Source organism: Bos mutus, chromosome 16, assembly GCF_027580195.1.
Source record: "Bos mutus isolate GX-2022 chromosome 16, NWIPB_WYAK_1.1, whole genome shotgun sequence".
NCBI lineage: Eukaryota > Metazoa > Chordata > Mammalia > Artiodactyla > Bovidae > Bos > Bos mutus.
Genome location: NC_091632.1, coordinates 54,209,283 through 54,226,702, shown reverse-complemented (window position 1 = coordinate 54,226,702; position 17,420 = coordinate 54,209,283). Strand labels below are relative to the sequence as shown.

Genomic DNA, 17,420 nt, shown 5'->3' with positions numbered 1-17,420 from the left:
GTCACCTGCTAAAAAGGGAATGCTGAGAATTCATTGGATTTCCCACGAGGGTAGAATTTCATCCTTTTCATAGCAAATCTTAGAGAAGGGAATAGCAACCCACTCCAGTATTCTTGCCTGGAAATCCCATGGACAGAGGAGCCTGGCAGGCTACTGTCCATGGGATTGCAAAGAGTTGGACATGACTGAGTGATTAAGCACAGCACATAGCAAATGCCATCTTAACATCATCTCTAGGATTTAGATGACATTTACAAAGTAGGATCACGTTTTCATTTAATTCTCACCATAATTTTATGACATAGATATGATGATCTCTGTTTAAAAGGAGAAACTGAGGCTTAGAGAGATTAAGTTACTTGCCTAAAGTCAGAATGTCAGTGGCAGACTGTGGATTCAACCACGGGCCAACTCCATCTTTCTTTATCTAATGATCTTCTTCCTCTTCTCCACCCTTGCGTGAGTAGAAAAGACATTCAAATTGTACAATAAGAACCAGGATGCCTAACCCTGAGAATATTTGACAAGAATCAGCAGGATCCTTCCGTCTCACTGAACTGCTTTGCCTTCTAACATCCACACCGAGGCATGAATTGGATTTTCAGCTGAGGGAAAACTCCACAAATGATTCCCAGGTGTTGTGAGCTGACTGCCAGCACCCCAACTGGCCATCCATCAAACAAAGGACTCGTTTAGGTCAGAAGATGCCGTATCTCACACATTCTCTGTGGCAGGAGATGAGATGAGTGGCGAACACTGACCACTTTTTTTCTTTAGCAGAGACCATCAGTTCAGAATGGCGTGGACCAAGCCATGAGTGCCATTTCTGTTACGGTCTGCACACCTCAAACCAGAACAGTCCTGAAGCTCGCTGGGGTTGGGTACTGCTGTTAGGGCTATATATTTAAAGTGTTTTAGGATTTTTTTTGAACACAAAGGATAATAGTGTAGAATCGTGGCCACTTTTTCTTCAGCGCTTTCTCTGTCTCTCATAAACAATCAAGGATTTACTTCTTCATGCAGCAAATACCTTAAACTATTTCCTGGGGCCGCTGGTATCTGACGGCGCTAAATACACATTTGACTTCTTCATGTTTTCCCTCCACATTGCAACTGCTGTGTGTTCAAGCAAAACTGTATTCATATGGCTATGATTCCTAAACATTCACTGCATCAGTATACAAGAGCACAAGTCCCTTCTTTTCTGAGAAGTCCATGGAGTCTTTTCTAAGTAAAGCTATGACGTGACAGGAATAAATAAACAAGAAACTCAGAGGGTAGGTGTTTGTTTCCCACTTTAAGCCTTCAAAGATCACTGCCCTGCCACGGTTTAGCCCCCAAGGAAGGAGCAGGAGCGGCTGGTGCCATACAAGCCCAGACCTTATCTCTGAGCAGTAGATGTCCCTTTGGATGGACGGAGCCCCTCAGCAAGAGGCACCACAGCTCGACCAGTCAAGTCCGAGCCAGAGAGCAAAGGGCACAATTACGTATGTTGGTCCTGACCACAGGTGTTCCATACAAGGGTCAACAGCAGCCCCACTTCCACGGGAGCTGTGGAAGAGGCAGACAGGGAGGTGGAGTGGGAGAGGAGGACAGTTAATGGAAGCAAAGGGGAAAGGGATAGGCAGTGAGTCAGCATGAGACCCTAGAACAAGTGAGGAGACCAAGGTGCACAATCAATGCAGACAAAACAGAAAAATACAATAATCATCGAGAGAAAGTCCACAACATGAGCTCCTAAAAGCCCCTCTCATTTTTTTTTGTTGTTTGTTTGTTTTGGTTTGTTTTTTGTAAAGTTATCATTCTATTGTAACGGACATGGCGCTGGAAATGAACTTCTAATCTACAAAATCGGGGGCAGAAAGGCTGCCCCGTCTCCACAAAGAATCAGCAAGAGAAGAGTCAGATCTGTTCACCCTGCTCCGTTTTTCTCCGCCTGGATCACCTGAGACCAATTTTGGCGTGTTTAGGATAGTTCTTCTCTGGTAATAACTGTTGATGTATTTATAATGGAAGATGTGAGCATCCCTAAGGGAACTGTACCTGATGGGAGAACAGAAGAACCATGAGCAGTTTCACACTCCCTCTCATCCTTCTTTGACTTAATAAGCTCCTTGCAAATAACCAACTACTACTGCTCTGTGTCAGCATGCCCAGGGACTAAAGAAAGCCTTCACTGTACAAGACTATATATGAAAAGCATCTGCTGTACCTGGTTTAAACAAGGCACTATTTGAGCTGCCTGTCAGCGAGAATGTGGAAAATGGCTTTTAGGAAGGACCTCCTCTGTAGCAGTAGGAGCTGTGTGTGTAGCAGCACATGTTCACAGAGTACCAGGAGCAGGGCTTGTGATAGGGGGGTGGGGTGGGGTGGGGAGATGAACACAGAGACTCATATGAGGGTAAGGCCTTGGAGCTGGGTGTCAGCCCACTCAGCTCAGCTTAGCCCCGATCCAGGATCTGAGTTGGTCTAGGTTTTAATGCCACAGCAATCTCTGGCCTCAAAGGGATGCTGGTTAAGTCAGTCATAAGAGTCAACTGCATGACAAGGGGCCTTGGAAAAAGCCATTAGGTGATACGAGAAACGGTCTAAGAACAAGGATGGAAGAAACTGCGCAAGAGGTGGAGATGGACAGAAATATAATAACATCCCTAAGAAAAGAGTGAGTTCTGGCAAAAGGCAAAAAGTCAGCCAAAGGAAATGAGAAACAGCTTGGCAAGCCAGAGAGAGAAAACAGAGCAAGTGAACCCTACGAAACAACTTTGAGGACAATCTGATATTGAGGTGAACATAAAAATGTACGCAGAAAATTCCAGGAGCTATGTCTTTTTAATCAACAGTGAAAAAAAAACTGTGTAAAGATTAGAATCTTCAAGAAGAGAGTCAATAATCACAAAAGGACCCTGTTACTGGAAAAACAGAGGAAAAGAGAGGGAGAAGCTATAAATAATATGGTGGATCCAACAATGAGCAGACAGACAGACAGTAAGGATTTGTGAAAGTGAAGGTCGCTCAGTTGCGTCTGACTCTTTGTGACCCCATGGACTATAGTCCATGGAATTCTCCAGGCCAGAATACTGGAGAAGGCATTCAGTCATCTGAAACAAACAAAACCTACAAAAACAGATTTAAAGGACTTACTGACATTAAGCAAACAGAGAAATGAAAAAATATTAATAACCAGAAATGCCCTTTATATAATTTTACTTGAAATTTTCATTTGAGTTTGGTAAAAGTTACATACGGTCTTACAAAGGTTGTGAAGTAAAGGCAAAAGCTGCAAATAAAAAAGTATTACAATAACAAGTGGCATCTGAAAACCCATGTGCTCACCAACCCCACAGAGATGGCAGGACTAATGTTGCCATACTTGAACTTGTCTTAGCAAAGCTCGTGTGATACCCGGCAATTTTCACGATTTTTTCCAACACTTGATCTGAATGTAGATTAAAATCCTCCAGAAGCTTTAAAACAACAACGATATGATTATCGGTCAGGTTATTTGGGAAAGAACATCAATGCAAAGATATGAGATCACCTGAAAGTTTCATTTAATTTACCAGAGTCCCTGGCAGTTCTAGGCATCATCCAGAATTTGTTCACTGCTCTTCAAATTAAACTTAGGATTCCACTACCTCAACCTGCAATGCTGAAGATTCACCCAAGAGTTTTTATAGGGTTTCATGCACTTCATACTTTTAAAACACAAAGTACATAATTAAGTAAATCTCAACTACAGTCATATTGTACATTATAGCCCTGGTACTTAGTATTTATCTCACAACTGGAAGTTTGTACCTTTTGACGACCTTCATCTGATTCCCCTTATAGTTAACACTGCTGTATGGCATGTTTGAAACTTGTTAAGAGAGGAGATCCTAAGAGTTCTCATCACAAGGGGAAAAATTATTTTTTCTCTTTTCTTTTTTTGGATCTGTATCTGTATGAGGTTATAGGTATTAGGTAAACCTATGCAGTAATCATTTCACAATACATGTAAGACAAATTATGTAAGGTATACCATGTATACCTTAAACTTGGGGCTTCCCTGATAACTCAGTTGGTAAAGAATCTGCCTGCAATTCAGGAGGCCCTGGTTCGATTCCTGGGTCAGGAAGATCAACTGGAGAAGGGTTAGGCTACCCACTCCAGTATTCTTGGGCTTCCCTTGTGGCTCAGCTGGTAAAGAATCCGCCTGCAAAGCGGGACACCTGGATTCGATCCCTGGGTTGGGAAGATCCCCTGGAGAAGGGAACAGCTACCCACTCCAGTATTCTCGCCTGGAGAATTCCATGGACTGTATAGTTCATGGGGTCACAAAATGTTCATATTTAAAGAAATAAAGAAAGGCTGGCAAGGGAGATATAGAAGGACAAGCTACTGGGGCTTCAATATTTTCTAAAGCAGGGGATTTCCAGGTGCCTCAGTGATAAAGAATCCACCTGCCAATGCAGAAGATGTAGGTTCAATCCCTGAAAGGGGAAGGTCCCCTGGAGGAGGAAATGACAACCTACTCCAGTATTCTTGCCTGGAAAATCCCATGGACAGAGGAGCCTGGCGGGCTATAGTCCATGAGGTCGCAAAAGAGACACAGCTGAGCACACACACAGATGCATTTTCTGAAGCTGCATTTCTGAAACTATCTGGTGAAAGAATCTTTTTTTTTTCTTTTTATTCCTAATTACATTCAAGCCCTACTTTTTTATTCTTAGATTCAACAGGCATAAAACTCCTGTCAACTTGCTACAGAAGTTGCTAAATTGTTCCTCTGAATTTCCACACTTACCACAGACCAGTAAGTATGTGCCGTTGAGAGACCACACGAAGGGCAGCCCTGGTCAAAAGTATTATTCAGAACTGGAATTCTTACTTTATAGCTGTTAAATCTGAAATGCAACAAGGTCCACTCAGAACTCTACCCATAGCTCCAGAAAGTAAACACTTTAAAAGAAAGGTTTGTATCACGGAAAAAAAAAAAAGTGGACATCTGCAGCCCTCAACAAATTGAGGTTTTGTCGCTGTTGCGCTTATCTTCTCAAACTGATTGCAGGGCCAACTTACTTCTAGGGTTTTATCAGCAATGATCATCAGTTCATGATTATGGTGGGAAAACCTTGCAGTAAAGTATTTCCTGGGCCTACTCATTAGCACAGAGAACAGCATCAAGGCTCACAGGTGAGAAGGCACGCGATGGCTCCCTTCCTGCCACTTCCAGCTGAGCAGCTTTGGGCCGGAGACTTGACTCAGGACACCTCTTTCTCCGCTCATCAAACAGAGGAAGTGGCAGGATCTACGTCACAAAGTTACTCTGAGGATTAAGGGAGATTTTGCCCACGAAGAGCTCAGTACAGTGAGTGATACATACTGAGCGCTCAGTAAACGTCAGCCAGGGATGGCCACACACTTGGCAAATGGTGCCACTCCTAGGTGAAAGAACATGACGCCAGCACTGTCCCTGAAGGCCGGTCCCCCTGTGCTCATGAGGAGCTGTGCGGAGTCCAGAGCCCTGCAGACTCAGGGAGGTGTGTCCATCACACACTCAAGACGAACAAGTTGACAAGTGGTGAGCACAGCTGCGAGGAGCTGGCTCTGCCCCCAGTCTCGATGTGGAGAGACGCTCCCGTTCTTCCACATAAAGTTCCACATAAACACTAACCTGTTTCCAGTTTTGGCACCAGTGGCAGATCCAGATTTTACCCTCACTGAAAGCCACCTCTACCATCACCTCACACAGCTTCACTCCAGCAGAAACAAAAAGCTCATCTGATTGCGAGCTCAGTTTACTGTTTGACAGCATAAGCCCGGCTGGTTTTGACTTCTCACGGGGCCCTTTGGGGACCTAACGATGTGAGGCACCTCCCTGGTTCTCTCTTGACAGTGTGGACCTCGGGCACATCACTCAGCCCTCTGCTTCTGGTCCCCATCAGTGACAGCGTGGCTATCAGTATGCTGCCTCCCTTCCTGGAGACATGAGGCCCAACGATTCCTGACGAGCACAGCAGAGCAAACAGGGTAATGGGTGTGGGGGAACATATATATATATATTCATTCTTGAAACATATATTTAAAGTATATAAATATATATGTCTATTTAAAGAATTATCTTTTTTCACATGGTATTTCCCCTTCACTATATACTGCGAACCCTTTAAACCCACGCCATGTACTTTTTTAAAAAGAAATATTTAGTCTCTTCAGTTGATGATATTTTATGCTAAATTCCCTCTTCAATATAAGATGATTTATATATAGCTGATTCACTTTGCTGTATACCTCAAATTAACACAACATGCTGAATGAACTATACTCCAGTAAAAATTAGTTTAAAAGATTTATTTTGCTAATTTATGTAATAAACCAATTATATTTCCTATATCTATATGTAAGTATTTCTTATATGAACGTTGATCACCCAGCTATGGCATGCAAGGTTACATCTCCATTATTAGTCCTGATCCCTTTTTATTATACATATATATATACACATACATATACATATAAAATTGCTTTACAATGTCATATTAGTTTCTGCCATACAACGAAGTGAATCCAGCTCTAAGTATATATATATAGCCCCTCCCTCCTGAGCCGCCTCCCTGCCTCACCGCATCCCACCCTCTAGGTTATCATAGAGCACTGAGCTGCGCTCTCTGTGCTATATAGCAGCTTCCCACTAGCTATCTATTTTACATGTGGCAGTAAAAACATGCCATGTACTTTTAATGCCTTAAACCATTAAGCTTCAAGTGCTATCAAAATTCATCACAAAGAAAGCAATAACAAGGATTTAGGCAGCCCTCTGAATTCTTTCCAGCTCTTTGAAAGCTCATATCAGAAGTCCCTGCCATTCTGAAACCAAGAGTTCTTGTTTATCACTAACATCAGCTGCAGGGTGAGCCCCAGCCGACATCATTGGCCCATTCATTTGGGTCCGTCTTGATGTTTCCATTCTACTCCTTCGTGTACAAGCAAAAGTCTCAGGAAGGCCATCTTTGCCAGGCATTCACCATTCTTCCAATCCTCCTCTGATCCACATGAAAGCTGGCCTCCACACACCTTCTGTCCAGCACTCTGGCCTTCCAGGTCCATCACATCTTGACATCCTCTCCCTGACTCTGACAACACTGTTGGGTTCCTCCCAACAGCAAACACTGTTCTCCCTAAACAGTATTCATCAGGGCCCATAGCTTCTTATTTCTTCCTACGTCAAAGCCTTTTTCTGTTTGTGTGTGTGTGTGTGTGTGTGTGTGAGTTAGTCAATCTATAAAAATTTCTGGATGGATTCTGAACTGAAGGCATTTCAGTGTTTCAGGAGATCAGCTCCCATCTGGGCACTGAATGTTCTTGCCAGAAACAAGGTTGGGTAGTCACCCAATGCAAGCTTGGTCTCCCTCAGCAACGGGGACCTTGCTCTCTCCTGCGGCAGTGTGAATTGTGAGCTAGTTCTTGTTCATCCTGAGCTGAGAGAGCCCTCCCTTTTATCTTTAGGTTTTATTCAGCCTCTGCCCACATAATAGGGTGTTTTATACAATCATCCAAATCCCTTTTATGTGATGGCCCGTGAGATAGACGAGGGCTCCCATCTCCAGAATAAACCTGCCAGGACATGGCTTCCTCGTTCCTCACCATTTGGTCACCCTCCTCCGGACATGTTCTAAAAGCCTACCTAGGACCTGGGGTCTTCTGTGCTTGTGGCATTTCCTCATATTCTGTTCCATCTCTTTCTTCTTTCCTTGAATGGCATGGATATGACCTCCCAGTAAGCTTGTACAGTGGTCCCAGACAACACAGAAATTCACGTGCAGAAAGAGCTAACATGATGGACTCTGTTGTCAGGCGGCCACTACATACATGTTTCCTGTTGTGTCCTGTACATTCAAGTTGGCCCAATTGTTCCTAGGACAATACACATAGCACCAGGGAACAATTGGGACCTCAAAACTAGTCTTCCAACAAGCCCCGTGTGCTGGCTTTATTGTGTCTTAATCCAAGATGTCAGTCTCTGTTCCTCCTCTAACCCACTCCCTTCCTAATCAGAGTCCCTTCATCAGATTTGTGCTTTGGATGTTACCATTCCTAAGGATAACAAGAAAAGCCGAACAATGTTCCTTCTTATTGACACTCCAGTGACATCCATGAAAGTGAAAGTCGCTCAGTCACTTCCAACTCTTTGCAACCCCATGGAATATACAGTCCATGGAATTCTCCAGGCCAGAATACAGGAGTGGGTAGCCGTTCACTTCTCCAGGGGATCTTCCCAACCCAGGGATCGAACCCAGGTGTCCCGCATTGCAGGTGGATTCTTTACCAGCTGAGCCACCAGGGAAGCCCATAGTGAATTATCATTTGTATAGCACATACTTTATAATTTACAATCATCTTACTCTTCAGAGCAACCCTGAGGAATAGGTATTACCCTCATTTTATAGATGAGGACACTGAGGCAGTCCAGGAACTCAAACCCAAGTAGCCTTCTGATTTCATAGTTGATGCTATTTAGTATACACTTTACTGACTCAGGAGCTCACGAATCTTAAGTACAGAAAGTTTTCTACAGGTAAGTGAAAGTGAAAGAAAGTGCTAGTCTCTCAGTCTTGTCCAACTCTTGGCAACCCCATGGACTGTAATCTGCCAGGCTCCTCTGTCCATGGAATTCTCCAGGCAAGAATACTGGAGTAAGTGGCCATTCCCTTTTCCAGGGGATCTTCCTGGGATTGAACCTGGGTCTCCTGCATTGCATGCAGATTCTTTACCAACTAAGCTGTCAGGGAAGAGGAGCTCACGAATCTTAGGTACAGAAAGCTTTCCATGGTTCAGTTCCAAATATCAGAGAATGAGTCACAGAGAAAAAAGCAGAGGAATCTGGTTTCCATTTCTGGCTTTGCTATAAACTACCTCACAGTTTAACTTTGGTCCTCAGTTTCCTCTTTCATAAAATAAGGGATCAAATTAGACAGTCTCTGAAGTGCTTTCCTGCCCAGCTGTCCTTTGTCTCCTGCCCTGTCTCTGCCGTGTTGCTAAAATTAGGCAGAAAACATTGTTGAAATACCTTTCTTTTTTATTTCTCAGCATTCTTTTTTTAAGTTTCTGGAATTAGCTGGATAGTTTGACAACTATGCAGCTAGTCTGTCAATAAGGAAGAAAACTGCCATCTATTTAATAGTTAAATTTTAAGCAGTTCATTTTCTATAATGAGAATACATTTCTGGAAAGACCAGCCATGGGGCTGCACCCATAAAAGTCCGCATCAAGTGGAGACCATCTTTAGAGCCACGTATTCTCAACACAGGTTCTTAACGCAGGCAAAGTTTGGCAATGTCTGGGGACAGTTTAGGTTGTCACAACAACTCAATGGACATGAGTTTGTGCAAACTCTGGGAGATGGTGAAGGACAGGGAAGCCAGGCATGCTGCAATCCATAGGGTCACAAAGAGTCAGACACGACTGGATGACTGAACAACCACCACAAACAGGGAAGGTACCTCGGGAATCTGGCAAGTAGAGTCCAAGGACGCTGCTGAACATTCTATAAGCACAGGGCAGTCCTCATGACAAAGAATTATCTGGCCCAAGATGTCAAAGAGCTGAGGTTAAGAAACTGTGACTTAAAGAGCCAAGTCAAACAGCCCCAAACTCTTGCTGGTGTTCTAGCTAAACTGGTCCACTTGAGAGGCTAACCAGGTGAGCTCACCTGAAAGAGCTGAGGCTCTGGCACCTCTCTTACCTGGCGAAGAAGGACGCAGCCACCGAGGTGCCCGAGGAGGTCTCGCTGGCCACGCAGGAGCCCTGCGGGGCGGGGACGCCGCTGCAGGCCGAAGGCTTGTCCGCATTGTAGCGATTCAGCACCGCCTCTGTTAGGCCTTCCCGGCCCGGCTCTGTCATCAGCTGGGAGATCTGACAAGGAAAACGGATATTGAGCTCATTACCTGTGGCTCATGGCACTTCCTGACCACCACTGGCAGCCTCTCTGTTTTGGGGTCGAAGCCAGAGTGCAAGGGAGATGGGGATGGGGGGGTGGAGGGGGGGGGACTGGGAGGAACACACTCCCCACATCCACTCATGACACGTGACACTACACACTACATGTAGTGTCCAGGGCTTCTCCGAGGCCACTTCCCTGCATTTTAGCAGTATACCGCATTTTCATTAAATGTAATGGAATAAAATGATCCTCTGACATTGTAAGTTTCAATTACGTCTGTGTCTCCCTTCCATTTGGAGGTGAAAGCAGGGGCCATTAATCAACACTATTTGCAGCCCAAGACCAGACCAATAAAGACCAACTAGTGCTGGTTTCTTACCAGGAATGGCCCTCAGTGCTCTCAAACAGACAAGTGGAACAAAGATATCATTTTTATTAAGGCAGAAGTGAACCTGCTAATGAAGAACCTAAGAAATTAAACAAAACACTATTTGTTACTGTTGTTGCTGTAGGCAGTCAGCAAAGAGATGACTTGGAGGAGCTCATAAAAATAGATACAGTCCAGCATGAATTACTAATTTTTTTTTTCTTGGGTGGTTTAGACCATTTCAACAGACTTAATTTTCCTACCGGTTCATTAAGATAAATGGTTTCCATTTTATTGGCAATAACTGACTTCATGATGCAAATTCTAGTGGATAGGGATGGGTCCATTTTGCCTAAATGCACATAATAGACCATGAAGAACCATACTTCTGGGGAAAGTTAGATACCTGTATAGAAATATACAGGTCGTCCCACTGGGACGACCCAGAGGGATGGTATGGGGAGGGAGGAGGGAGGGAGGAGGGTTCAGGATGGGGAACACATGAGAAATAAAGGAATAAAAAAAAAAAAAAAAAAAAAAAAAAAAGTAAATGACTGATAAAAAAAGTAAAAAAAAAAAAAAGAAATATACTTTTGGAAAGTGCTAATCCCATGACAAATGCAACAATTATGCTGGCAAGTCTAAGTGTGCTGTTTCGAAAGCCTGGTACTTTAAAACTTCGGTCTACTTACAAAAAGGAAAAACTGTTGGGTTTTTTTTTTGTTTTTTTTTTAAGGAAACTTTTTAGTTTCGTTAAAAAAAAAAATCTGGTCTCCAGGCAGTTCAAACCTCTTAAATGTTGAGTGGAAAATGTTTCTAATTGCCTAGAAAATACAAGAGCAATAAAGCAAAGATCAGGAACAGTTTCTACTTTGTAACTGAGCAGGCCAGAAGGCCAGTGAAAGAGTCCATTTGTTAACCTTTGAACATAAAACATTTGTACTTTTCATTATTAGAAGAATAGCCATTACTCTTGAGCCCCATAGACTTGAAACTTTGCTCTGCTTCAATTCATGCCCTGACTTGGAAAGCCTTGGCATTATTCAGTTGTAACTCTGCCAACACACACTTTCTTATTCTCATTCATTAAACGTATGGTAAGGAAACTCAGCCTACATCAGCAAAAGCAGAGAGCAGGCAGGAAAGATAGCCAACGGCCTGGAGGACATCCCCTGCAGACACAGGGACTGCTGCCCTGGGGCTTCCTCTGCTGCCCATGGGGTGTGGGCTCCCCTCAGCCAATTGCCACTCTACCAGAGGAATGAGGCAGGCTGGAGCGGGGGCAGCTGAAACAATCAGGGACCTGGCCACCGCCGTGCACTCTGTTGTCAGCACAAAATGGGTGTTGATGAAGCACTGGTGGTACATGATGCCATCCTGGACAATGTCCCCCCATAAAACTGCAAAATTCGTAGCACCATTTTCTTTTCATCAAGCAGCTACAATCCAAGGGACACATACACTGCTTTTAATACACAAAGACAACCGAAAAAAAATCAGTAAACCAGTTGCGTGAGTTGTGCAATTTGTTACCACTTACAAAATGCATTCACTGGCTGTAGCTACCGTCTGATCTTCTGCTTGTGTTGTTTCCTTTTCATTAGTGTCACTATAATCTGAAGTTTGGAGGGAAGGGAATGGCATTCTTCTGCCTCTCTATGTAGGAACAGTCCTTGCACATGCCCTGTGAACCCACATAGAAGACAGTAGGATGTGTGGCAAATAACATGACGGCCTAACTCAGAGGCACGGGCTTCCGGGCAGTTCCAGGTTCCTGAGTCTGGCCCACGAGGAATGCAAGGATCCTGTGGGCACATGGTTTTTCACCGTGTCACCCAGCAAATGAATTTCCATGCACTGGCCTCCTTAAAAGAGAGCTATTGGCTACCTTGTGCCAAGCAAGAAACTCTAACTCTTAAAGAACTGGAGATTAGTGGACATCAGATCAGATCAGATCAGTCGCTCAGTCGTGTCTGACTCTTTGCAACCCCATGAATCGCAGCACGCCAGGCCTCCCTGTCCATCACCAACTCCCGGAGTTCACCCAGGCTCACGTCCATCCAGTCAGTGATGCCATCCAGCCATCTCATCCTCTGTTGTCCCCTTCTCCTCTTGCCCCCAATCCCTCCCAGCATCAGAGTCTTTTCCAATGAGTCAACTCTTCACATGAGGTGGCCAAAGTACTGGAGTTTCAGCTCTAGCATCATTCCTTCCAAAGAAACCCCAAGGCTGATCTCCTTCAGGATGGACTGGTTGGATCTCCTTGCAGTCCAAGGGACTCTAGAGAGTCTTCTCCAACACCAGAGTTCAAAAGCATCAATTCTTTGGCGCTCAGCCTTCTTCACAGTCCAACTCTCAAATCCATACATGACCACAGGAAAAACCATAGCCTTGACTAGACGAATCTTTGTTGGCAAAGTAATGTCTCTGCTTTTGAATATGCTATCTAGGTTGGTCATAACTTTCCTTCCAAGGAGTAAGCGTCTTTTAATTTCATGGCTGCAGTCACCATCTGCAGTGATTTTGGAGCCCAGAAAAATAAAGTCTGACACTGTTTCCACTGTTTCCCCATCTATTTCCCATGAAGTGACGGGACCAGATGCCATGATCTTCATTTTCTGAATGTTGAGCTTTAAGCCAACTTTTTCACTCTCCTCTTTCACTTTCATCAAGAGGCTTTTGAGTTCCTCTTCACTTTCTGCCATAAGGGTGGTGTCATCTGCATATCTGAGGTTATTGATATTTCTCCCAGCAGTCTTGATTCCAGCTTGTGCTTCTTCCAGCCCAGCATTTCTCATGATGTACTCTGCATATCAGTTAAATAAGCAGGGTGACAATATACAGTCTTGACGTACTCCTTTTCCTGTTTGGAATCAGTCTGTTGTTCCATGGCCAGTTCTAACTGTTGCTTCCTGACCTGAATACAGGTTTCTCAAGAGGCAGGTCAGGTGATGTGGTATTCCCATCTCTTTCAGAATTTTCCACAGTTTATTGTGATCCACACAGTCAAAGGCTTTGGCATAGTCAATAAAGCAGAAATAGATGTTTTTCTGGAACTCTCTTGCTTTTTCCATGATCCAGCAGATGTTGGCAATTTGATCTCTGGTTCCTCTGCCTTTTCTAAAACCAGCTTTAATATCTGAAAGTTCATGGTTCACGTATTGCTGAAGCCTGGCTTGGAGAATTTTGAGCATTACTTTACTAGCGTGTGAGATGAGTGCAATTGTGTGGTAGTTTGAGCATTCTTTGGCATTGCCTTTCTTTGGGATTGGAATGAAAACTGACGTTTTCCAGTCCTGTGGACATGGGACACTCAATTCTTAGGCCTCTAAATACAATGACTCAATAATCGGTTGCTTGTATTTTATTTTTATTTATTTATTTGCCTGCATCGGGTCTTAGTTGTGGCACACGGGGTCTTCAATCTTCGTTGCGGCAATCAGGATCTTTTGTTGGTGGCGTGCAAACTCTTACATGCATCATGTAAACTCCAAGCTGCAGCATGCGCAGTCTAGTTCCCTGACTGGGGATGAAATCTGGGCCCCCTGCATCGGGAGCACAGACTCATAGCCACTGCACCACCAGGGAAGTCCCCTCAGTTGCTTGTAGAAATTAGAGAATGTTTTAGAGCTAGAAGTGATATCAAGGTCATCCTGTTTTTCTTAATTAAGGAAACTGAGGAGCAGAGAAATGATTTGCCCAAACAAATGCTGGCTGAGACCAGGATTCTGACTCCAAGGCCAGCACTAGCCCTCCTCTTTTCCTTGACTCCCTCTTCTCCCTCCTCCCTTCTTTCTCCTAATCAAAAGAAAAATTTTACACATAGAGAAAAAAAGTCAAATAATGGTCAAACATATGACAGGGATTATAAAAAACACAATTTAACATTTTATACTTTAGAAAATATATTTTAAAAGAAATCAAATCATATAGAGAATTGAATTGCCCATGTCCCTGGTTCATTGCCCCTCCTCCCGGTTCCCCCTTTCCAGACACGGTCAGTGTTGTGATTTTGGTGGGGGCGAATACTTTGGCCACCCCATGCAAAGAACTGACTCATTGGAAAAGACCCTGATGCTGGGAAAAACTGAAGGCAGGAGGAGAAGATGAAGGCAGGACAACCATGGACGAGATAGTTGGATGGCATCACTGACTCTATGGACATGAGTTTGAGCAAGCTCTGGGAGTTGGTGATGGATAGGGAAGCCTGGTGTGCTGCAGTCCATGGGGTCACAAAGAATCAGACACGACTGAGCAACTGAACTGAACTGAGTCCATGCTCTTCTTCACCATGTGCCTTCCATCACATCCCCCAAGAGCCTGGCTGAGCTTGCCCTGTGGCTCCTTTGGAGCATTCTCTACATTTTGCTCTGCTTGTTGCAAAATGGGAAGGGGCACCCTCCCAAATGTCAACTACTATATGATCTCCCCACCTAAAAGTTCATGGTTTGTACATGAACTGGGTGTTTGTAATTAATACCCAGTGTCTTCTTTAGGGATTACAAACTTTCAGAAATAATATACACACAGCTACAGCAATGCTAACTGACCTCCCCCTCAATCTCTGCACTCCAGGATTCCAGCCTCCCTCAAGTTTCTCAAACAGGCTCCTCTTGCAACAGGGTCTTTGCACGTGCCTTCACTCTCCATCTGGAATTCTTCTACTTTTCCTTCAGATCTAAGCTCAAGCATCACTTCTCAGAGAAGCCTTCTTCCAATCTCCCTCCAGCCTCTGTGGAGCTTTTACAGAACCACAGTCCTTCCTTCAGTATCTTTACCTTGATTTCTAGTATGCATTTAAGAGTAGGTCACTGGGGCTTCCCTGATAGCTCAGTGGTAAAGAATCCTCCTGCCAGTGCAGCAAACATAGGTTGGATCCCTGGGTTGGGAAGATCCTCCAGAGAAAGAAATGGCAACCCACTCCCATATTCCTCAGAATACTGGACAGGGGAGCCTGGTGGTCTATAGTCCATGGGGCTGCAAGGAGTCAGACACAACTTAGCCACTAAACAACAAACAACGTCGTCTCTCACTACACAAAAGCCCCAGGATAGTGGATCAAGGGTTCCCAGAGATCAACACAATGCTGGGGTGTCCCAAACATATTTTTGGAATAAATCTGAGCTATTATTATTTTCTACTTCTCATATTTATCTAATTAAGTATTTTTCCTTAAGTCCTTTAAATAAGAAGTCTTAGTTCTTTTTAAAATGTCACTGTATTTCTATTTCGTTTGCCTATTGGGATATACTAGTATTTTCCTTCTCCATATCACCACGGAAGTGTAGCGTCCTGGCTCCACTCTGTGCTAGTTTAGGGATGGAGAGCTGCCTCTTTTTCAGACCTGTAATTCATTTGTTCATTTCTTCACATGAACAACCACACACTGGGTACTTAGTCCCTGCCAGGTCCTGTGGCAGGCATACATGCCAACATTTCTTACAGTCTCCTGTATCTTCAATATTTACTTTTTCCTCCCTTGAATGCTGTGTACAACTCACTGGCTCGCCGGCCATCAGTTTCATATACAAAGATAATCCAAAATAGCTGGCCTAAAGCACAACTCCTATCTGGTATCTCTCCTTTAGTCAAATCTTTTTTATTCTGAAAAATAGCCCAGCTAGGTTAGCTGTCAACAGAGGCAATGATAGCTGGTTTGACTGAACAAATAAAATCATATTCTAGACTACTCTGAAAGAGAGAGAGCCCCCTTGTCAGATAAGCAATGCTTTTTCATATACACACTGGAGCATAGGCTTTAAAATTTTGGGTTTTGATGGAGTTCTTCTTACCATGGTACTGTCATGCTTGCTATAAAAATTTCCCTTTTCTTCAATCCCTCAAACTACATATAAGTTGTAACCGAACTGTTCCTCTATAAAAGAAACAGGTAATTGGCTGAAATTTGGCTATAAAACAAGTATTCCCATCCAAATTCTTCCTATGGCTCTCTGAAATTGTGATAGCTTGTAACTCTACTGGTCATACATTAAGCAGAGAAGGCTAAAGCTCCATATCTATGATGGTTACAGCGTCACTAACAGAAAAAAAGGTGGCCCTAATACCTGTTGACCTCTTTGGTGATAATGAACCTCTTCTTCCTCTTACAAAACTCATTTGAAACTATCAAATTTAGGTTACACAGACAAATTGGCTATTATTCCCATTTCACAGATGAGAAAAGAGAGGTTCAGGGGAGTCAGTAATTTGTCAAGGGCTGTTCAGCCATTAAGTAGGGAAGTTCAGATGGAAATGCATATTCTTTATTCTTTTTTAAAATTATTGTAAGATCTCATCTCAGTGACTGAAGTTTACTGAATAACCTGGGAATTAGACTTGGCAGATTCCATGGAATAAACTTTACTTAGTCACTGACCTCCGGAGAAGGAAATGGCAACCCACTCCAGTATTCTTGCCTGGGAAATCCCATAGACAGAGGAGCTTGGTGGGCTACAGTCCAGGGGGTCGCGAGAGTTGGACATGACTTAGCGACTAAACTACCATAGTCACTGACCTCAAGAGATTTGAAAGAAAGCTAGACCAAAAAACTTGCAGTCAGCCAAAGAAAGACAATGTTTCCTCTCCCTCTCCAGAATAAGGGAGGAAGGGATGTAGGAATGTTGTCTGTAATTTGGCCACGGGGAGCTTCTGAAATGTGTTTCTAGCCAAATCTTTAGGTCAGAGAGGTCCTCAGGGAACCAGAAGGAAGGAAGGTGTCTGCGTTCCCCTGCTGGCCTTCCTGGGTGAGCAGGTGCTGAACTTGGGTCACTCCCAACCTCCTTCTGAAGGGAAGAGGCCCCGGGTGGGCTCACCGGCTGCAGCCCCAGTCAGACAACACAAGTGACTGAGAGAGACCTCACTGTGAACTCTCTCCACCCCACCGCTTCCTGAGCCAGAGCTGGGTCTCAGGAGCCACGCGAGGCAGACCCTACAGCCTCTGAGGGATTCCAATTTCCTTCCTTGATCATCCTTGTGACAGAACTAACAACCCCCCCCCCACCCCACATTCCCGAGCAGACCCTCCTGGGAGGCAGACCACCGATCTAACAGCACTCACTCTTCCTTGGGTTCTGAATTTTAGTTCAGGGCAGTGGCCTTTCCCCCCAGCCAGGGGCACCCTGCACTTCAAAA

At 44.1% G+C, this 17,420-nt stretch overlaps 1 protein-coding gene across 1 annotated transcript in view; it reads right to left on the bottom strand.

Annotated features, from left to right (window-relative positions):
• Positions 1-17,420, bottom strand: part of KIF26B (kinesin family member 26B) — a 518,142-nt gene that overhangs the window by 260,279 nt on the left and 240,443 nt on the right. The window contains 1 exon segment of the mRNA XM_070385372.1: positions 9,725-9,894. Within this exon segment, the coding sequence (XP_070241473.1) occupies positions 9,725-9,894 (170 nt within the window).